Here is a 23,697-nt window from a genome sequence, read left to right as displayed (position 1 = left end):
GAGACACATCTCTAGGACCACGCTGTGCCACTTTTGTGGCCTGTTTCATGTGTTTGTGTGATGTGCTCAGAACATTGATAATCATTCTGATTATGTGTGTAGTTTTAATTGAAAATAAAGTGAACTAAATGCATTCCTTTTGTCTTTACTGTCCAGGCTCTCATTTCATTGTGCCTCATATTTGTTTATAATAGTCTTATATCCACAACACCTCATTTGCACTAATTTACCTAAAGCTGACCAATAACACCTATGATATTAACATTGTGCATATGGGATAAAGATGCCAGACTCGGTACTTAGTTCATTGCACCTTTTAATTACTCATAGTAACTTATATCTGTTAATAATAGTGTCATATTCTTGTCACTTTACTTAGCGCTGACAAATAGCACTTATGATATTGCATAGCTGTTTATAACTCTGTGCTGTAGGGAGATGTATACATTATTATAACTTTATTACATATACTTATAACTACAGATATAAAGCACTATAGGCGAAGTCAAAACTCATTATGCATCACTATGCACATTTAGCAAAGCAAAGTAGTTATGATGCATCATAACATTAACAAGTGACTAGGCAGATATTGACATATTTATAATGCACTATTCAGATTAAAATTATAATCATTCATAACCAGTTGTCATAATGCATCATGAAGTTGGTTATGATGACTTGTGAATATGTATAGATGGTAATAATGACCATTATAATGCTTTATAGACACCTTATAAAACATTATGAGTGCATTCATAGGGCATTATAAATACAACCTTCATAGAAAGTTTAATAGGACTTAATTAACATTAAATCCACTTCGGGGCACCAGACAGCCAATTTACCAAAAGTCAGTCTCGTAAAGGTGGGTATGCTAACTATTAACACAGAACCTTGTTTAATAATTAACTTAATAATCACAAACAGTATTACCTTATTAAAAGTAGCAAATTTGAAGGATTTAAGCATTCTACAGCATAGAGGTTGGCATATTCATTCTTGTACAACATTAACAGACGAGAAAAGTTTCAAAGAAAGTTTATTGGACAGATCTAGAAAATGTAACAACAAAAGGTGAGCTACATACAGTATGTACACATGTGGATGTGTGTATCTTAGTGAGAGTGTATGATTGCTCGTGTGTGCATGTGTGTGTGTGTGTGTGTGACCATGTGTCTGTGTGAGGTGTGAAGTGTGACCTCAGATAATGGCAAAGATTTAGAGTGGTTGCTTTGTCCTGAGACAAAGAGTGTTACAACCAACTTGGCTCCGAGATGGCCTCTTAGGCCAACCGCATGTGGGGGGAGGGGAGCAAATGTGTGTCCTTTGTTCACCACTAAAATCACAAATTCAAGTTACAGGTCAAGTGACTATAGACTATAGACAACAGCAACAAGCTCAAATATTTCACTGATTTCAATCAAAACATACATTGGCAAGGTTGAAGTATTCTATGCTTAGTCAAGGTACGTGCAAGATAAGCTAACTAGGCCTAGTTACGTTACCACGTCACATGAAGAAGAAAAGATGCTGGTTGATGTGCTGATTTGCAGATCCTGCTGTTGCTGGGTTGCAAAGTCCAATTGTTGTCCTTGTTGAGTGAACTACAGCTGTCCTGGCTGTGTAGTTTTAGTTTTGTTGAGGAGGGTCCTTAGTTCTCCTTGAAGAGTTGAATGGTTTTTCTGTTTTACCTTGTGGCTCCGTTGCTTGTTAACTTGACTAGCAGACTTTGTGTCATGGTAGTTGGTTCCGTCCTTAAACCCTTTGCTAGGCACCCGCATCGCTACCAAGGTCAGTCCAATGGAGACCTCTGCTTTGTGCAGGCTTCATGGAAGTGGGAGAGCTGTAATAGCCGCATCCATCCGAAGAGTAAGAATATGCTGCGGTAAGAGAAGAGAGGAGCATCTCTACCTTTTATTGCCTTTATGACCTCAGAGGTCTTGTCCATACAGTGACCAATGGGGGTCAAGAGTGGAGGTTTCATACCTAGGTGTAAAAAGGTGAAGGCTGCTGGGAGGTTGAATTCAAAGGCCTTCTTTGTCTGCGGAACAAATGTAACTACGCGGCCTTGTCCTCCATTTTGAATGGACTGAGTCCCAACGTGAAATAACAGAACAATCTTATTTCGAAACTATTATTGTGCTGGTGTGCCATTGCAATCTATTACTTCCACTACACGAGACATGACAAATAGAGACTAAAAGAACTATATGAGTTCAAAAGATAATTTATATTACTGAATGAAAAGCATTCTCCATTTTAATATACTTCTATGCCCAAAGGTTGGCTGAATCAGTAGTGTACTTTTGTTGTATACACATTTGATTCTCATAGTTTGCAATTCATTTCTATGCATCACTGTCTCCCTCTCTCCCTCACTCAGACATAACTTGTCATTTTTCCAATCCTCATTCCTTCTCTGTACACCATACAATCCCTTTCTCAGCACAAACACATGGCAATCATCATCTTTTTGCCTTAAAACAATGAAAACACCCAGATGTGATTACTTACAGAAGAAGAAATTGTCACAAAGTTATTTATTAATGGCATACAGGCATTGAATGTAAGAATATAAAAATAAACTGTAAAATGTGTTACACACTAAACGATTGTAAGTGGGAGCTTTCATTCAGTTTGTTCATCAATCTTACAGTTTTTCAGACTTGGCTTGAGCCATAGTTTCAGTTTTTGGTAAATCACAATTATATTACAGTCTATCCATTCTTTCCTTGCTGTTTCTTAAAGCAAATGCACACATCTTGAAGAAAATGGAGGAATTACCTCCTGACGAAATTTGCCATTCTCTATTCTGAGATGACAGTGAATGCAGTATAATAAATAAAAGGCACCAACTTGTGCAAAGTACTTTCTTGTGCCCTGTATGTTCTCATTCATCAAAAATATGACTGAAGAGAAAACTGGCTATTGTATATTCATCATCAGAAATACCAATGCTTGTAATCTGCCTAACTCAAATTGCCTCTTCGGTAAAGGTTAGAAATTCTTCGGTGACATTTCTTTTGAGTATTATTTGGGCATATAAAAGCTATATAAAAACTAGACTACTTATTTATATCGGGGGATAAAGGCTGGCAATAGTAGTAGTCTGTGTGAAGATACGATACAGTGTTTCATCAGGAAGTTGGTTCACGTGGGAGGATCAGCACATAAGTGCAGGAAAGAGATGTGGACCCGCAAAAGACATTGTTCAGTCTGAAATGAGTGAGTGAGTGAGTGAGTGAGTGAGTGAGTGAGTGAGTGAGTGAGTGAGTGAGTGAGTGAGTGAGTGAGTGAGGATCAAGGAAAAGGGTATTTAATATAAACAGAAATCCAACTAAAGGCACTACAGTAGTGGCAGGATTGCAAAACATGGCAAAAACACAGGACTGAAACTTGGACACATGACTTGGGAACAAAAACATGGCGTGGAAACAACACAACAGGGAAGAAAGGGAAAGGCAGGGCTATATATACATACAGGTAGAGGGATGATGAAGCACATGTAAATCTAATGAAACACACCGAGAGTAACTAATAAGCAATCAAAGTAAAGCACAAGGAGGCATAACAGACCGGATACCAAGAAACTTTACAAAATAAAAAAGGAAACTCAAAACATTATAAAGACAGACATAATCATGACACCAACAACCACATACTTTGAGGAAAGGATGACAGTGTTAAAATTTTAAATTTTGTGAAAATCTAAACAAATAGAAAGGACAGGACTGAGTAGCAGTGGTGTAAATGTGAGGGAAGGCCTCTGGAAAGAGGATGATTGGTTTAAACCATTGGATTAGCAGAAAAAAAATAGCAGACAAAAACAATGAGCATAAAACTCAATCCCATCAAAGTCAGAGGCTCCATGTTGAGAATATACAAAATGTAAATTTATAGATTTGCAACAGGACACTTTTGGAAAAGAGTTTGCTGGGTGAATAAGGTATATTTTTTCAGCCAGATGCCAAATAGGTCTCTGACCTGTTCCATCTAACAGAGGGGGAAAATATTTAAGAATTATTCCCACAATAATTAGAGTGTATGGCGAGTGTGCATAGTTGGGTCTGAATGCATGTCCTTGCCTGAGCCAGCTTAGTGTGTATGCCTGAGCATCAGGTTATCCTGTCACGTAACATAGTAAATACCTCTGCAGACCACCACCAGTAAAGCCCAGGGATTAATGGGCCATTAGAGGCTACTTGACATTTCTGATGGCTGTTTCTCCTGCAGGTAATGAGAATCCCCCCACCAACACACGACTATCACACAGAGGCAAACAACACAGGAGTACTCTTAACATAAACAAGAGTATAGACGTTTTTGGAAAATTCGGAAATTTCAGCAAACTACATGTCCAACAGTGAAACATGCCACCCACATCCACACACATATACAATACAAAAACAGAAATCAAGACACGTGTAAATAAAACTGATGGATTTATTTGAGGTGCATCAATCACTCAGCCACTTACTTTAACACTTATCCTGTCCCTTTATCAATATATACTTTATAGGCTTTATAAATTATAATGTCAGAAGATGTATCTGACACTCTTTCTTTACACTTGGTGTACTTAACAAACACAGACAAACATATAATATAACAAACCTAACTTCCGACGTCAGTGTACAGTATCCCACAGTACGTCAGTAATTGCATTGGAATTAATAAAGTAATTCTGATTCTGATTCTGACACAATACTATAAGTATTCGCTTCCCTGCCTTCACATGCATATGAACTTGTGACATTCCATTCTTAATCCATAGCGTTCAATATGATGTCGGCCCACCCTTTACAGCTATAACAGCTTCAACAGTTTGTGTTTATAGGAATTTTTGACCTTCCTCCAGAAGTGCATTTGTGAGGTCTGACTGATGTTGGACGAGAAGGCCTTCGACACTCTAGAGGACAAACGGTTATGAGAGAGACATCAGTGTCTGATCTCAAAAGCAAAACATCATCAGTTATCACATGGCATCGCAAAGTTGTTTCATTTAAGGGAAAATAACCACAATCTCAAGAGAATATGTATGTTCAAAAAGCAGCAGGTACGCCCCAACTCAAACATGATTGTACATCAGTAAAAGGACTAAATCTGTGTGACAGCTGTTGAAAACATGTATGTCACCAAGCAAGTTCAAACCAATCTTTATGAACAGCCTTCTGAATAGATACAAGATGGAAATGGACACAAATATTTGTGAACAATGTGCTTCAGATTTGTTACATAATATGATTGATAAACTATAAAAACAAACAAAAACCCTTTCAAACATGGACTGGCTATTTATGTTGTTATAGAGTTTTCTTACCAACTTATTTTTGTTTTGTTTTGTTTTTGCCTAAACTTTATTTTATACAGTTTTGATTGTTTGTTTTAACCTGTTTGAATAAATAAAGGAATTAAATAAATGAGACAGAGAGATTAGTAACATTTCTCTAAGGTTTTCATCTTCCTTCTTTTTCAGTTTTTATCAGTACAACAATACAGTCTTAATTTCTTGTCCCCTTGAGTCTGGAGTCTCTGACTGATAATTGGTCCTTAAAGCACCATTCATTGGAGAAAGGGGAGAGGGACAAACAATTCCCCCTAACGATAGGTAAGTATCTAGCTGATAATAGTCATGTAAACACCTGGTTTTTAGAAATGAAAAAGCTTCTTGGATGAGTGGTGAAATGTCTTCAAGAAACTCTACAAATCCAGTTGCCTTTCTTTAATGTTTTTGAATATTGGTCAACCAATATACTACTATAAAGATATTGTCAACATAAATGCACTTCTGGTTTTATTTATCATCACAGATATTACAAAATACTTGTATTTTCACAGCAGACTGTGAAGAACACCACCCTTTTCACTTCCCAGATAAACAGCAGCGGTGAGGGCTCCTCTCCTTCATCATGTCACTATCATCTCCTTGGTGTTGAGGGAGGAGTTGTTGTCCTCACACCATGTGACCAGACTGGACACCCCTACCTAGTGTAGGCTTCTTCATCCCGCCAATGATGCACCCTATCACTGCAGTGTTATGCTCAAACATCGGATGGTGTTATCCCTGTGGGAGGTGACACGTGTAGGTGAACAGGGTGTTGAAGATGGGACTGAGGACACAACCCTGTGGGGTGCCACAGTTCATGGGGATGCTGGATGAAGTCCTGTTCCTGCCTGCCGGTCAGAATGTCCAGGAGCTAGTCATAGAAAGGGGTGCAGTCATGGGTGAGTTTGTGCGACATGACCGTGTCGAAGGCGTTGTAGGTGTTGTAGTTTGTAAAGTCCATCCTGATGCAGTCTCTACATCGCTTGTTGGTACATGCTCAGGGCCCTGTTGATTTGCGGTGGCTGATCCTCCTTGGGGCTTGGTGTACTTGGGCTGATTCAAGACACAAAAATATACTGACTAATACTTTTTTTGCAAAAACACAACCTTGTGACTTCAACAAAGAAGTCTAGCTATGAGTTGTATCGAATTTGAGTGTGTTCTTGTCTTTTCAGTTCATTTCAATTCAATTTGCACAGATGCGAATTTCAAGTTCTACTCGACCAAAATGTTTGAAAACTCGATGCACTATTGCTGCCAGTAACAGAACAGTAACAGAAGAGTGAGATGAATTGTGGAAAATAATGTAAAGGACAATATGTAAAAAATGTAAAACAGCAGATAAAGTATGACAAATAAACAAAGTGAGTCGTGGATAAAATTAAAAGTGACATTGTAATATTGCACATGAGGACATGTTATTTTGCACTTGAGTATTGCACAAGAAAACTTAAGTTATTGTAACTGTCTTAGAATTCTTTGAGTTTAGGAGGAGAATACGTTGGGAACAAAGGCTGGTCTCCTCTGGGTCTTGCAGGCCGGACAGTAGAACCTACGACCAGATGGCAGCTGCTCAAATGTCAGAATCCTGATAGTCGATGTGTACACTGTGTGTATGCTGTTTGTATGTGTGCGGCAAACACTTAATCGTGATGACGCCAACGTTAGCTAATGTAAGTCGTCAGAGTTGTCAGTCGTAATGTTAAAAATTCAAAATTAATGTTAAAAAGTCAAAGTAGTGAATGTGAATGCTGAACTGAAATGACTGTAGGCAACGACAGAGCACAGATTTACATTACTATAAAGTGTTTTTTAATGAAAGGGTTAACATTGGCTTCATACTGCATTTATGTCATGATTCATTAATTTAACATTATAGAATGATTATGAATTGATGATGACAGATGTCACACATTACTGGGCGATTCATTGATGTAAGAATAAATGTCTGAGTATGGCACGTTTGTCGGTTGGTAGGCAATATGGACATACGGCCCTGATTTTTTTCTATATAATGTCACAGATCGTCGCTCTGCAGCGACATTATATATGTGTCTGCCTGACTAACACTGGCCATTTCACTTGCTTTCCGGCCAACAAATGCTAGCAACACAAAATACACTGACTACTGGGGGATTTGTATTTACCACCAGTAGTTTGTTTTCATCCAAATATGGTCCAATTTTCTCTTTTGTGGAGTCCCACCTCGCCAGCAACAGACACCAGGAGGCCTGAGAAATTTGCTGGCAGAGAAGCTTAACTTCTTCTTTGCTTGATTTGAATTACCGCAGCGACACCCCCACCCAGTAACCCCCCACTCACTGTAGGAGAGCACACGTATGCTCCTGACAGTGAACCTCAGGAAGGCTGCATCTTCTGCAGTCATCCCCACCTGCCTGAAATCTGCCACCATCATCCCCGTACCAAAACAAGTCACCCACAGCCAACCTGAACGACTTCCACCCTGTTGACCCCCATCTTTCCTCCACACAGACACTGAGCACAGGTTCACCACAGATCTGTGTGCTGAGTCAGTTCCTGTCATGCCTCTGCACCTATGACTGCAGTCTGGCCCACAGCAACAACATCATCATCAAATTTGCTGACGACACTGTGGTTGGACTAATCTCAAAGGGAGAGGAGGCAGCCTACAGAGAGAAGCTCCAGCTAATGTCCTTGTGCTCAGACAACAACCTGGCATTGAACACCACAAAAACAGAGGAAATCATCACAAACTTCAGAAAAAATTCCTCCTCCCCTCCTGTTGAAAATCACACAGTACAGTCACTGCAGCTACTAAAGTAGTAAATGATACTGTTATGGCCCTGGATGGCAAATGGCACTGTCCCTTTTCACTGATTTTTCCAGTGCCTTGAAGGACCATGAAGTATTAAGTATTAATGCACAATTAATGCACAATTGGCTAACATAGGACTTTCTGATTCTGCTTTGGTTGATCTTTCAGACTGGGCTCAGTGTGTTAAAGTTGATGGTTAGTCGTCTGATATCCTGGCTGATTTGCCACAAGGCTCCATATTGGGTCCCTTTCTGTTTACAATTTATATCAAATACAAAATACAAATTTCCCTTTTTTATGCTGATGACACTGTCATTTATTGTCTTGTAGACACTGTGTTGATGGCTGGAGATCATTTGAAAGCTGCTTTCATATGAATAGAAGCCCAACTTTTGTCTTTGAGATTGTTGTTCAATACAGATTAAACTAAAATGATGGTCGTCATTAAGTCCAGAGTCAAACCTAATTGTTGTCTTACAACATACATCTCAAAGTACTGAGACTGTTTTGGCTTTTAAATACCCGGGCATCATCCTTGATAACACTTTGTCTTTTAAACCCCATATTGAAAATCTGGCAAATAAGTCAAAGGTGAAATTGAGCTTTTATTTCCACAATAAATCTTGATTTCCTTTTGTCTGAAAAAAAAAAGCTGCTACTACCTTTATTTCTCTATTGGATTATATTGGATCTATTGGATTATGGTGGTGTATTGTACATGAATGCCTGCTCTACCTCTTTGAATATGCTGGATGCTTGCACACTTATCATTGTGCCTTAAGATACATTACGTGCTGTAAATCACTCATCCATCATTTTACTCTGTATGCTAAAGTGGGCCAGTTTGAAGGCTTCTTCACTAGTACGCCTTTATCTATAAAGCAATTACTGAACTACTCCGCTCATACCTCTGCACCTGCCTCACTTTCAAATCACATCCATCATACAGTTTGCGCTCTCTGGACTTTCTATCTGCCTCTGTCCCCATAACTCGTACTGAGTTTGGGGCAAGGGCATTTATGTACTGTGCTTCCACTAGCTGTAGCAATTTCCAGAAATCACCTATCATCATGTCTGATTTTAGAACCAGATTTAACGTTTTTGTAATTGTGTAGTATGTCAATAGTTTTATGTACGCTATTTTATCATATAATAACTGCTGGGTTACGATACACTGAGCACATATCCTCTACTTCCTTCTCTCCAAGTTCTTAACTTGCACTTTCCCTTCTCTGGCACCAAGCTCCCGCCCTCTAATCTCTTATAATTTCTTTTCTATTACTAACCACTGCATCTCCCTCCCTACCCTCTCTTCCACTCCCCATGACCTGTGGAGCTTCAAGCTGCTGTCGTGGTCTCATCAACCTGCCCAGTCTTCATGGCCTTGTATTATTAGATTCTACGTGTTTGTTTTAGTGAAATGTATGTATCTATGACAGAAGTTTGTTAATCTTGTTTTTCCTACTCTTCTTTTCTCTCTCTTCTCTGTTTCTGCCCAGCTGACCTAAGGCAGATGGGTCCCTCCCTTTGCTTATGGACTCTCTTTCCCCATGATCCCCTGGTACAACCTTCTCTCTCTCTCTCTCTCTCTCTCTCTCTCTGTCTCACTCTCTCACTCTCTCTCTCTCTTACTCTCTCTCTCCCTCTCTCTCTCTCACTCACTCACTCACTCACTCACTCACTCACTCACTCACTCACTCACTCACTCACTCACTCACTCACTCACACACACAAACACACTCTCTCTGTCTCTCTCTCTCTCTCTCTCTCCTTTGTGTGTCTTATCATGATTTGTCCTTTAATGCTGCCTTCTTGGCCAGACATTGCGTGTTAAAAAGATATTCTGATCTCAAACAATCTGCCTGGTTAGTAGAATTATTACGAGTCTCATTTTGTAATGCAATATACTTGTATCTGGATCCTGTTTTTGCAAACTGTGCTTGTGTTTTACATTAGTATATTATTATAAAAGGATTTAATTTCACATTTCATGACTCTACTGTGTATTTGATAATAGGAACTCAGGCAAAGGCAATTAAGCTTTATCAGCTCTAAATGTGGAGCAATGTCACCACTTCAGCATTTTGTTCATGCATAGTGTGTGTGCCTGTGTATGAGAGGAAGAATGAGCATTTTGTTGTGCGTTGGCTGTACGTCATTCAAATGTGACATCTGTGTACATGTTCCTGTAAGTGCTTGTACATTAGCTGCCTGCTTGTCCTCATACATCATATGAGTCTCATTAACATCTATAAGGCCTGCTATTTACTTGCATTGCTTTATTCATGTTGATAGAGAAGACTCTGTCTTTGTGATCCACAAACAGCTATTGAGTCTCAGTTATATGTATACAGTCTTCTAATGGAGTGCAGTTGGAAGTTACAACTTGAGGACGTTGAGTGCAAAAAATGCGTAGTAACAAGTAGTAACATCACTTGTAGTGTTGTAAGAATACCACTCTAGGCAACTGTCGATGTCTAGAAGGTAACAAGGCTAATGGCGAAAACAAGTTAACCAGGTGACTTGATGTATGAAATGCCAAGGCAAAAGAAGAAGAACTTTAATGGTCATTGCACACAAGTTACAATGAAGTTTTTTTTAGCAGTAGCAGCTTGATGTCAGGTGTTTAAAAGATGAGTCCATTGACAATATCAACATTTCCCCAAACTTTTTAAAGAAACAACTTTACAATTACATTTAGTACCTCAATACCTATATTTATTTACCTATATTTATTTAATACCTCAACTGTTTATGAAAACATCAATTACAATGTGTGAACTCTAGACCTAAACAAATATATTCACTCGTAAATACCACAAGAGAATACCATTCATATGGACTTTCCTCTTAAACACAGTAAACAACTCTATCTGAAGCATGCATTTTTATTCATATGAACATGTCTGCCAGATGTTCTGTCTGGATTTATAGACAGTGTTTGTGTGGCTTTGCAAGTTGTGGAGAGAAGTGTGAAGGAAAGACACATTGTCTTGTCATCCAAATTCTCAGTTTGGTTTGTGTATTAAACCAGCTTCATATACTTACTTCTGATAATCTGCCATAAAGACATCAGAAAAGCAGTCACAAAACACATACACAGAACAAAACTCACACATACTGCATTCCCAAAGACTAAAACTAATGAGGCACCAACCAAAAATAATAATAAGGTATTGCTGTAATTGGTGACCTTATTACAGAAATTACTTAATTGAAAGATATTTTTTAATAACTGCTTTTAGCCTGTGTCCACACACATTAGTATTTAATGAAAAGTTGTAATCAACTGAAGGCCTTTCTCAAGTTGGATTCTTGCCTAAAAATCAAATGTTTTACCCAACAGTCCAACAGTCTAGACGGCCATATATATATTTTCAAATATTGCATTCTCATACGAAGAAAAATTAGGTGAAACAAAAACCTTTCAAAAAGCACTTAATCATATGTAAAATTCTATGGAGCCAACAGACAAAAGGGCTTGCATGAGACTGTTTTCCAGAGTTGGACAGAATTGCAAAAAATATGTACCTAAATAAAATTGTGAACAACTTTTGTGATGTTTGCACTCTGTGAAGTTCTCCATGATAGACAGTGTGAGAGCCATGCAGCCATCTTTAATTGCAGGTAAACATCACTACTGTATGATCCAGAATGAGAATTTCTGTTTGAGCCAGGATGTGTGTGTAACTGCATAGCTTCTGAGAGCTTGTACAAAGCTTGTATATCTGAATATGCTTTATATAGAAATGTTTTACTATATAAACATGTTTTGCTATGAATGTTAGGATTTATACCAATATATTAACCATGTTTGTCTGTATATAAATAATCCCATCATGAATAGAATTGTATCCAATCCTTAGCTCCATGGAAATTGCTTGAGTAAGACAGCAGTTTAATTACTGACTAAAATCTCCATACATTTTTCTGACTGGGGACCTTTCTGTAACCCCTGAATGCCAAGTTACAAAAGGCTATGGTCAGTGACATTGACAATGCATTCCAGTGTCACCAGAAATATATGGCAGCTGATGGAAAACGTACATCCCTTTCCATTTGTGCAGCAAAAGAAGAATTTCATTGTACAGGAAAACATGTTTCTACACTGTGCACACATAAGCACATGAAAGTCTTTGAATCTTCAATCTCTTGCCCTATTGAGTAGCCACTTTTTGTAAAACCACATGTGCACCATGTCCTGGAGAAGATTCATGCTTCTCACCAGACATTCTGCTGGGGAACTTTTGGATATGCTATTCATGTGGATGTTACTTAGACATGCACCACCTACCTAGACCAGACCAGACATCCCCACCCCATAACATGGACACTCTATGATAGCAGCTATCCCCAGCAGGATCAAGAATCAAGAATCAAGAATCAAGAATCTTTATTGTCATTATGCAAGGCACAACGAAATTCTGTTCAGCAGCTCTTGGTATAATGTACAGACCTGAGATATATAAATAATATAAATATAGAATAGGAAATATAAAATAGAATAACAAGTTAAAATAAAAATAGAATTTAAGAATAAAATAAGATGAGATGAGAGGTAGTAGTGCAATCAAGGATATTTAAAGTGACCAGTATGAATATTGCATGTATAGCAGCATGTTTAGACAAGGTGCAGTGCAGTATCAGAGTCTATCTGGCATCTGCAGGGGTTTAATACTCAGTCTCTGGATGGGGGGGTATGTGAGGAGATGGGGTGATGGATTTCACAGCTCTGGGGAAGAAGCTGTGTCTCAGTCTGTTTGTGTTTGTCTTTATATTCCTGAACCTCTTCCTGGAGGGAAGAGGCACAAACAGTTCGTGGCCTGGGTGGGTGGGGTCTGCAGCTATACGGCCAGCCCTCCTTTGGACCCGGCTGTCATATATTGAGTCCAGGTGTGGGAGAGGACTCCCAACAATCCCCTGTGCGGTTTTCACCACCCGGGCCAAGTCCTTCCTGTCCTGTACAGTGCAGCTCCCATACCACACTGTTGCACTCAGACAGAGGATGCTCTCTATTGTGGCTCTGTAGAAGTTTGTCAGAAGCTGAGAGGAGAGTCCAGTCCTTTTCAGCTTCCTGAGGAAGAAGAGCCTTTGTTGGGCCTTCTTCACCAGGTGAGATGTATGCGTGGACCAAGTGAGGTCAGATGTGATGTGGATGCCAAGGAACTTGATGTTGTCCACCCGCTCCACCTCCTCCCCATGAATGAGGAGAGGGGTGTGTTCCTTCCTCCTGGATCTCCTGAAGTCCACGATGACCTCCTTAGTCTTGCTGGTGTTCAGGACAAGGTTGTTGTCTGAACACCATCCTGTCAGGTGCTGGATCTCCTCTCTGTAGTGAGTCTTGACGTTGTCCGATATGAGACCCACTACGGTGGTGTCGTCTGCAAACTTCACAACCATGTTTGTGGGGTGAACGGCAGTGCAGTCATGTGTGAAGAGGGTGAAGAGGGCCGGGCTGAGCACACATCCCTGCGGTGTCCCTGTGCTCAGGACCAGTGTAGATGATGTACGGTCCCCAATTCTCACCACTTGTGGCCTTTGGGTGAGAAAGTCTCTAATCCATGAGCACAGAGAGGCAGACAGTCCAAGGTTGTGGAGTTTCAGCGTCAGCTTATCTGGGATCACAGTGTTGAAAGCTGAGCTGAAATCCACAAATAACATCCTGACGTAGGTGTTAGGATGCTCCAGGTGAGTCAGGGCCGTGTGCAGTGCTAATGAGACTGGCGTCCTCTGTCGATCGGTTCTCCCTGTAGGCGAACTGATGTCTGTCCAGAGTAGCAGGGATAACGTCCTTGATGTGACTTAAGACCATCCTCTCAAAGCACTTCATGATTACCGGTGTTAAAGCAACAGGACGGTAATCGTTGAGGCAGGTGACAGCGGATTTTTTTGGCACCAGCACAATGATGGAGGACTTGAGGCAGACAGGAACTGAAGCGAGCTGCAGGGACAGGTTGAAAATGTCCAGGAAGACTCCAGCCAGCTGATGGGCACACAGCTTCAGGACCCGACCTGACACCTTATCTGGTCCTGCAGCTTTGCTGATGTTGATCCTCCTCAGCGTGGCGCTGACCTGGTGTTGCTGCAGGACGAGGGGCTGGGGCTGCTCCTCTGGCTGTGGAGGTTGGACAGTCTCTCTGCTGCCAGGTGTGTCGAAGCGTGCAAAGAAACTGTTTAAAGTGTCAGGCAGAAGGGGGTCGTGGTTGAACTGCTGGTTGCTGTTCCTGTAGTCTGTTATGGTTCTGATGCCTCTCCACATTTCACGCGGGTTGTTGTCGGTGAAGTGCTCCTCGATGCGCTGTTTGTATCTGTAGCCTGACGCAGACACACACAAAAAGGATTTAGGAACAACTCAAAAAACATGAAAAACAGCACAAGGTGTTGACCTGAGTTCCATGTTCCCTAGATACCAAACTGATCAAGTACCTGTGGAATGATCCACAGAGGCTCCTCCCCTCAACCCATAGGACCCAAAGGCATTTTGTTGCCAAGCACCACAGGACTCCCTCAGAAGGTTCATGTCACAGGCCCAAGGGAGACCTATACAGAAATGTGGTCATAATGTTATGCCAGGCTGGTGTAATTATGCTTTTCATTACAATGCCTTATTTTTACTTACTCCACATTCCACAACGCACTATACTGTATATCTAACTTTCACAACTCTGCCATAACCCAGCCTGGAGTTATAGAACGCATAACATTCATGTTCATGAACTGTGATACATGCACTTAAACATACAGATCTAGATGGGCACACACTTCTCACACTTAATAAACAATGCTAACACAGCACATGAAATCAGCTTTACAAGAACTGCATACCTCGCTGCTAATGGTGTCACACGCACACACACAAACACACATAGACACACAGATGTTGAGCTCATTAAGAGATTCCCAGAGGGTAGCCAAGAAAGACAGTCTACTGTGGGAAACTGGGGGAATCTGTCCCTCTGACCTGCACAGACACATTAAATACATAATGTTAGTCTGATACCATAATTACCTAAGTCAGATTTGAATGTTTTTGGAAAACAAGAAAAACACACTTTTTCATTAAGCACACTGCTGTTTTTATTGATATTGTTACAGTGAGTCAAAAAATGACTGTAAATATATACTCATTCTACAGTGGCACATGTGAGCACATACGCACGTATTGTCCAAACCAAAACACAGGTCACATTTCCTGCTAAAGCTAGAGGAAGAGAGGAAAGGGAGGAAGAAGGAAAGAGAATGTTCTCTCCCCTGTTCACCTTTGACTTGTTGTGTCTGATGTTAAGTGTTTGTATCTAGACTGACATTTTGAACTGAAATGTTTCAACATTTCTGAAGCCAGATAAGATTGTTAATATGAGCTTTCTGTTTTTTTTTGTTTTGTTTTGTTTTGTTTTTGTTTTTTTTTTTTTGTTTTTTACCTACAGTGGTGTATTTACAACATTTTCAATCACCAGCTCTCAGTCATAGATAAAGGTCACTACCTGCACTGCATATATAAGGCCTTTCCACCTAATTAAAACCAAGATCTGAGAATTAATGGATGCTCATGCACACTTGTCAACAGCGCCATGCACTGAACATGCATGTAAAGATGTACAGCATTGTGTTAATCAAGTTAATCTTGTCCTTTTTCTTTTCTTCCTCCAAAAAAACAGTTTGACCTCATTTTGATTCCAGCATTGGTATTTTCATTCCCAAATGTAACAAAGTTTCTCAGCCTTTCTTTTTCTTCATACCCAATCTTAATGTTCATTTAATTCAGTACATCGCATACTTGGGAAGCTTTGTAGTAGTGGCTAGGGAAGCTTTGAGGAATAGAGGTTTGTATGCCCCCCATGTCCACGGCTGAGTTGTCTTGAGCAAGCACCTAACCCTGAAACTGCTTCCCTGTGCACTGCACAAGAGGCAGTCCACTCTGCATCCAAGTGGGTGTGTTAAATATAGAAAAATAATTTTCCAATGAGTAATCCATAATGGAAATGAATTGTTAAGTAATTTCCCCTTGGGATCAATAAAGTAATTCTATTTTCTCTCTGCAAAGTAAAACAAAAAATGCAGTTAGGACTTGTTTTTTCTTTGATTTGAGTGGCAGTTGGCAAACCAAAACTTCTCAACCAGTGGGGTTGTGCATTCAATTACCCCTGATCTGGCAGAATAATCTGAATAATATGCTGTCATTTATGGTACTGCAATTGTAATTTTAATCAATCTTATATTGTGTGCTGAAGTGATAAAGTGTGATGTGCAACAAAATATTGACAAATGATGTGCTTGAACCGAAACTCCCATCCTTCCAACCTTCTAAGAACGATATCTGTGTATGTACTCTGTACTGCTGAATATGATATGAAATTAATATTCCATTTACTGAACAATATCGATCGTGTGATGTAAAAATCATATTGCACCATATGCACACTTACCCAGGCACACATTAGATATTAGATATCGAAGTTGCAGTACATCTATATAGTGTGTGGTCGCTTCAGGGAAGACAAGACAAATACCAGATCATTCAAGCAGACACAAGGTGTGATCACTGAACGGAGAAGAGTGGGAAATACAGTGAGAGAAAGATTATGAGTATGTCTGCTTCTGGCACTTTGCTATAATCCAGTGAACAGTATCAATGCTCTTACTCTACATTAAAGCCAATATTACTGGATGTCCTTAGTGTAGTATTTACAGTAGTTTGTTTGGTTTCAATACTGTCTCAGGTTTCACAATTGATGTGATTTATTTTTTCCATGTGTGTAATTGTTCAAAGAATGAATACATCTCTTGGCAGGTTACAGTTTCATTTTAAAAAGACACAAATGAATCTGAGCGGGTGTGCATATGCAGTGAATGATACATTTGTGCCTGCCAGCGATCCTAATGTGTACTTACAAATTCACTCCCTGGGTGGTTATGCCTTTGAAGCTCAGCAGGGTATTCTAATGGCCTTTAATTTTAATTAATTTCCTCTGTCTATTAATAACTTATAATTCCCTAAGTGATTTGTAGTTTTATAGGTGCAGCACTATTCAATTACAGGGTAATGGAATGGCTTTGAGCTGAATCAGCAGGAACCTCAAGTTAGTTAATAGTAAGTTGCTGTCATCCACTGGGGTCATGTTTATCGTGTTTATGAGAAAATCCTGGAATTGCGCCCTCTATGGCAGTAGTTCCCAACCTTTTTTCCTCGGTGCCCCCCTCACATGTATCTAAGGAATTTAATCATTATTTCAGTTTCAATTTACACAAAAACAGCTGTAGATCATATTCTAACTCTAAATTGCAAAATTTACTTCCTAACATTTACTATTAATTATTAATTTTATTACTATTTTCAAGTTCTTGGTCTGCCATTAGGACACATTCTCCAAGCTTCTTAAATTTAAAGAGATTTGTTTTTACGATTGTATCCATCTCGAACTAGTGAAATATTTCTCTCTCACATACCCACTCCACCTACTCACTAGGGGTGTAATGATTCGTTTTTAACAACGATTCGATTCATATCGCGATTCGTGGTTGCTGATATGATTCAAGGATGATTTTGGTTCATTTAGAATGATACAATCCGAAACGATTCAGTGACTTGAAATCGATTCAGTAACTTTTTAGTAATAATTAATAATAACCACCATTGCTGAATAGGTATTCATTTCAGTCACTCTGGTTTAATTTTTGGCTAAAAAGTTACTGAACTCGATTTGAATCGTGAATCGAATCGAATCGAATCGAATCAAATCATTGTTAGAACGAGTCATTACACCCCTAATTTATTTATTTATTTATTTTTTATTATGGCAGAATTGGTCTTCCATACAGGTTAACTCAGAGGAGAAAGACTAAGTTTGGTATATTATCACTGTTCGCTGGTAAAATATGTGCAGCAGCTATTTTTTATGTTGGAAGCAGTAATTCTGAGTTTGACAACTTAGAGCTAATTTTTCCCAGGTTGTCTTGAATGCAGCATCAGCTGCTGCTGGATCTCAATCATGCTTTTCTTCACCTTGTCATTTCATGTGAAATTAAATTATTGGCCTTGAAATCGGCAAGGCTAACAGTTTAGTAGGCTAATGACAGGGCTATGTGTTGGACATGTTATGGCATAACAAAAAGATGAAACAGCTTAATAACTCTGACCTTACCAAATATTTCCACTTATCAGGAGTGGAGACCATTTCTATGGACTTTACTTGTGAATGTAGTAAACACGACCCATTTAAATTCACAAGCTTTTATGTGTTTTATTTGTAATTCCACCAAGTGTTTAAGAAAGATGTTGGTATGACCAATGGCCTTATCCTTTCATTATGCCAGGTACCAGGTCCTTACCTTGCTCAACTGCTAGATGTCTACAGCTATTTATCAGCAGTGTTTGACTTATGGCTGATGTTACCACTTGCCAAATATTTTGTAACACACCTTTCCATGTTGTAACAAGAAGCTCATGAGTTTAATTTAAAGGAAGCAAACGTCCAACCAAGGAAATGTTAACTAGTATGAGCATGCCTTGAGGAGAATTAGTTGTGTCAGAAGCACATTTTAAATGCAGCGTTGAAATGTTGGCGTGGCTTGCTGCTTTTCTTTACTGTAAATACGGCATGTTCAAACCCTGACAACCCTGTTGATTACTCCCAACACTTAACTTCCAACATATACTTGTGTTAGAAGAGTTACAATACCTTACTTTAAACAGCAACTAATCTGAAGAATTCAATATCACAGAGTGCGGGAGCAGACAGATTAATGGTGGCAGTGTTAGAAATTGTTCAGTAATATCCTTTCTACAGGTATTAAAGCATTTTCTAGCATTGAATTGTGTGTATCTATATTCAGTATAATTGGAATACTCAGGGCCTAATTTAAATAACTTTCCTGTCTGTTGAATAAGCTCCTGGAACTATGTCCCATTTCCTGTGCCTGGCTATAGTCTTCCTTTCCGTACTCTCTGTGAGGGTTTCTCCACACATATCACGTTCACGTACGGTGTTTCCATACACCACAGGACCCCCTCAGAAGGACAGACAGACAGACAGACAGATAGATAGATAGATAGATAGATAGATAGATAGATAGATAGATAGATAGATAGATAGATAGATAGATAGATAGATAGATCATGCAAGTAAAGAAATGGCATAGCTAATGTTTCCAAACTGAAGTGTAGTTAAGTTGTTTTTTTAATCTCCCTCTCTCCACATTACTCACACTCGAACACACACACACACACACACACACACACACACATATCGGGAGCGCCCACCAGTCAGTTGGTAAAGTTTGACGCACCGACGTTCATAGTGCAGACGATTGAAACCAGTGAACTACGCGGAGTATTTCCCGGTGATAGAAAAGAATTCGGCGGCTTCGGGGTGATAAGAAGTTCGGCGCCTACAATCTCACGTCTGACCGTGAACGGAGCTATATTATCCTCCACCTGCACTTGGTTGTTTCGAAGTTTTGCCACTGGTTTCTTAGAGCGCTTAACTTTCACAGGGAAGTTAGCGTTTGGATACTTTGGCACAAGACTCGACACAGCGTGTTAACTTCTCCGTTGCGGGTAGAGTAGAGACATATTTAACGCTCAAAGTTGATGAATAGAAAGTGTTGACAAAAACTTCCTTGATCGAGCGGACTTTTTTCTTTTTCTTTCTTTCTTTCTTTTCTTTTCCTTCTTTCTTTTTTTTTTTTTTTTTTTTTTTAATATATCAGTTGACGCAGTGGAAGGAAAACATTAAGGTTTCTCAGACATATAGCCTATTGCCAGTATGAGAGGACCGGTAATGTTCCAGATCTGGATGGTTTTATTTTTGGGGAGTACAACCAAACTCGGGATGGCTCAGGTCTCTACAGCCAGAGTGATGAGGGGCAACAACAGGAGAGACGGTGAGATGTCTTCATTATTTCAGCAACCTGTTTGAAGCTTTTTCATGAATGTGTTATCTACGTTTGTCATTTCTGTTCCTCTCTCCGTTGTAGTACGGATTTAAGAGGATCAATAACAAGCTGAACATTTTAGTGACATATAGGAAATGCTGTCATCGCATAGTGTCTCTGGTTCTAACCCATAGTGCAGACGTAATTTTCTGATGATGATTGACAGAGCTCAGCGTGGTAAATAACCTGTTGACGCACTAAAACATACTGTTTGGAAGAAATAGCGCACAGCAGACTGTGGTGAAGGTTAATTGATGTAAAGTGAGTGAAAACCAAACAGTGGTGAAAGGGACCAAGAGCAGCTTTTTGTTAAATGGACAACAATTCCACTCCTTTCGCATTTTTAGTCAGTGCATGTCCCCTTCATTGAAGCTTAAGACTTAAGATTCCCTGAACCTCTTGCGATATAACTTACTGGAAGTGCACCATGCTTACTTTTCACTTGGCCCTGAGGCTAGTGGAGTACCTTTGATTGCACACACATGCACACACGCACACACATACACACATGCACACAGCTGCAGGGTTGCTTTTGGCTGGGAAACATGTAAATGCCACTGTATTAGTTTCTAACCTGGATGGCTGCCCCTGAGGCCTGTTTCACCAAACACCCCTGTGAATGTAGGTCATGACTGTCTGTTTGCATATGAAACATCTTATATTTCTCTGACCTTTGCTACCCATCAAATACCCAAATTGTCTGACGTTTATTTTTTGTATTCATCTGTTCATGATGGATCATTTCATGAATCATTTGAGTCATTTTAAGGATATCAGTGTTTTATCATTGCAACTAGAGCGTGTTGCATATTTCATGGATAGCATCCTGTCAGACGAACACGTTTTGCTTGTTAAAAGTGTATGTATGTATGTTCTGTAAATGATGTGTCACATCACAGCAGCAGTTGTAGTAATTGCTGGTTCACGTGGCTGCTACAGAAATGCTGTACAGACAGGACAGAAAAGCTGTGAATGATGACAAAGAAATGATTTAAACACTTAAAGGACCACAGCTTAGCCAACTTTTTTTGGCCAAGATTCAAAGTACCAGCAGGATGAAAGTGTGGTCTCTCTCAGAGAATGAATGAAGGTGGAAGAAGGCAGAGATAAAACTCCAATATGCTTTCACAGTACTGCGGATATGGGAGTTTTTATTACTACAGAAAACACTTCAGGGGCTTTTCATTTGAAGTTTTATTTTCTTCCAAATATTTTCTGGGTGTAGCTTTTATTTTCATGTTCGTTGTTATTAAGAAAGAGTCAGACGAATAGCACTACATATAAAGAAAATATTCTCCACAATTTATGACATCCAATTAATGTTTTCAGCAGTTTCTCACTAGTTTCTAAATGCTAGTATTTTCTTGTTCTTGTGTTGGCTTTTATCCACTTTTGGATCAAGAATGTAGATGCTTTTGTTCTTTGTCTTGTCCTCCTTCAAGTCTGTGGTAGAGACAAGATTTTTTCTGATTTGTTTTCAAACATCTGATTCCTGTTGGTGAGATTTAGCTCTTTATTTCTCATCCAGAAAAATGTTGTCTTTTAGAACCTGGAATGTCCTTTAGTTAGTTCTGAAATAATTTATCTTTTCATTATTTGTTACTCAGCTCAAACACTTATATTGGCGGGATTTATACACCAATCTGGGCATAACATTATGACCACCTTCCTAATATTATGTAGATCTCCCTTGTCCCTCCAAAACAGTTGTGACTCATCAGAGAATGGACATGGGCCTTCTGAGGGTGTCCTGTGGTGTCTGGTAACAGAATGTTGTTAGTGGGGTCTTTGAGTCCTGTGGATTGAGGAGAGGGGCCTCTGTGGATCATCACACAGATACTTGATCAATTTGGTATCTAGTGAATTCGGAGACCAAGTCAACACTTGTGCTGTTCTTCATGTTTTTGTGTGTGTGCCTGTGTCATGCTGCATCCTACTGCTGCCATCAAGGAGTGTCACTCAGTCCTTGACCTGTTATGTCATATAATGAACAAGAGTCATTCATGCGGCAGACCAGCATTTCAAACAACAACCTGATGGATAATAGTACAGGTCTTTAAATCTCCTACGCAATGTGTGCGCTACTTATGGTGCAGATAAGATATGCGCTAGTCCTCAGATGGTTCTTCTACCAGCTCTGTTTACCGTCTGGAGCATGCGCACACACGTTATCCAGTTGCAGTGCAATTAAGGCGTATACATGGCAGAGAAAACCAAATTGCAATCGCATTATCTGGGTGTCTTAATCGGATAAAGAGAACTCTGATTTTAGTCAGAGTAACGTGTTTACATGCACTTACATTGTCCAGCTAGAGTCCGATTAAGGCAATAATTCTTTTTTTTCACGTGCATGTAATCGCACTGATTACTGTGTTTGATCTTAGAACATTTCTGAATCCATCAAGAGTCTGATAGCAGTCATTAAAACAATGAAACATTTAATCATTGTGACACACTAATTGAGAGATGAGATGGTGCTCTGTGTCAGAAGGGGCATCCATTCAATGAAGACCCTGACACAGCTGTATGTTATGATAATATCAAATCAGACTGATATGAAAACAATGTGATATCTGTTACTGAGATGTCCTGGTTGTTAGATGCTTAGATTTAGCAGCTCTTTAATCCACAGTATACAGTCTTACACTGTCACAGAGGTTAATTTTAACTTGCGTGTGTGTATCCGTGTGGTTTTGCCTCAGCAGTTGGCTTATGTGGAATGTAGAGCTTAGTTCCGTTATTTGGTGGTACTGGTGCTGATTAGACTTGTTTCAATGTGCAAACATGAACCTCAAGCTGTACAGCTTTCACTCATCTGTGCCCTCTGTGTATTTAAATTTATGTGGCTGTGTGTAAATGTTCTGACAGAATGCCTTAGCTCACTTCGAGGAATTCCCCCCAAGGTTTTTTTTTTTTTTAGCTCCCGTGTTTGTTCAGCGCTTTGCTCATTCTTTTTGCATGCCATTGAAGTGTGTGCAGATTGGGCTAGGGGTGAGGGGTGAAACATTGGGTATTTGTTGAAAAGGAAACAGAAAAATACACATGTAAGCACACAGAACAAGGTAAGCACTGTTTGGCCTTTCCACTCTGAGCAACATATCATCTCCACCAAAAAGACCAGATGACCCAGATAGGATAAAAACTAATAAACAGGCAGAGACAGAAACACACAGCTGGGGTAGAACTTTCCGGTAACACTTTCTATGAAGGTTGTATTTATAATGCCCTATGAATGCACTCATAATGTTTTATAAGGTGTCTATAAAGCATTATAATGGTCATTATTACCATCTATACATATTCACAAGTCGTCATAACCAACTTCATGATGCATTATGACAACTGGTTATGAATGATTATAATTTTAATCTGAATAGTGCATTATAAATATGTCAATATCTGCCTAGTCACTTGTTCATTTTATGATGCATCATAACTACTTTGCTTTGCTAAATGTGCATAGTGATGCATAATGAGTTTTGACTTCGCCTATAGTGCTTTATATCTGTAGTTATAAGTATATGTAATAAAGTTATAATAATGTATACATCTCCCTACAGCACACTGTTATAAACAGCTATGCAATATCATAAGTGCTATTTGTCAGCACTAAGTAAAGTGACAAGAATATGACACT

At 39.4% G+C, this 23,697-nt stretch overlaps 1 protein-coding gene across 2 annotated transcripts in view; it reads left to right on the top strand.

Moving 5' to 3' along the window:
* The first annotated feature begins 19,394 nt into the window (after positions 1-19,394).
* The window catches only part of pdgfd (platelet derived growth factor d), a 51,077-nt gene continuing 46,774 nt past the window's right edge, over positions 19,395-23,697 (top strand). For both annotated transcript variants that reach the window (XM_047593253.1, XM_047593254.1), the window contains exon 1: positions 19,395-20,009. In XM_047593253.1, coding sequence (XP_047449209.1) covers positions 19,892-20,009 — 118 coding nt within the window. In that variant the 5' untranslated portion in view covers positions 19,395-19,891. The remainder of the gene's footprint in view (positions 20,010-23,697) is intronic.

Source organism: Mugil cephalus, chromosome 9 (genome assembly GCF_022458985.1).
Source record: "Mugil cephalus isolate CIBA_MC_2020 chromosome 9, CIBA_Mcephalus_1.1, whole genome shotgun sequence".
Lineage (NCBI taxonomy): Eukaryota > Metazoa > Chordata > Actinopteri > Mugiliformes > Mugilidae > Mugil > Mugil cephalus.
The sequence above is the reverse complement of the archived record's forward strand: the minus strand, read 5'-3'. Positions and strand labels throughout refer to the sequence as shown.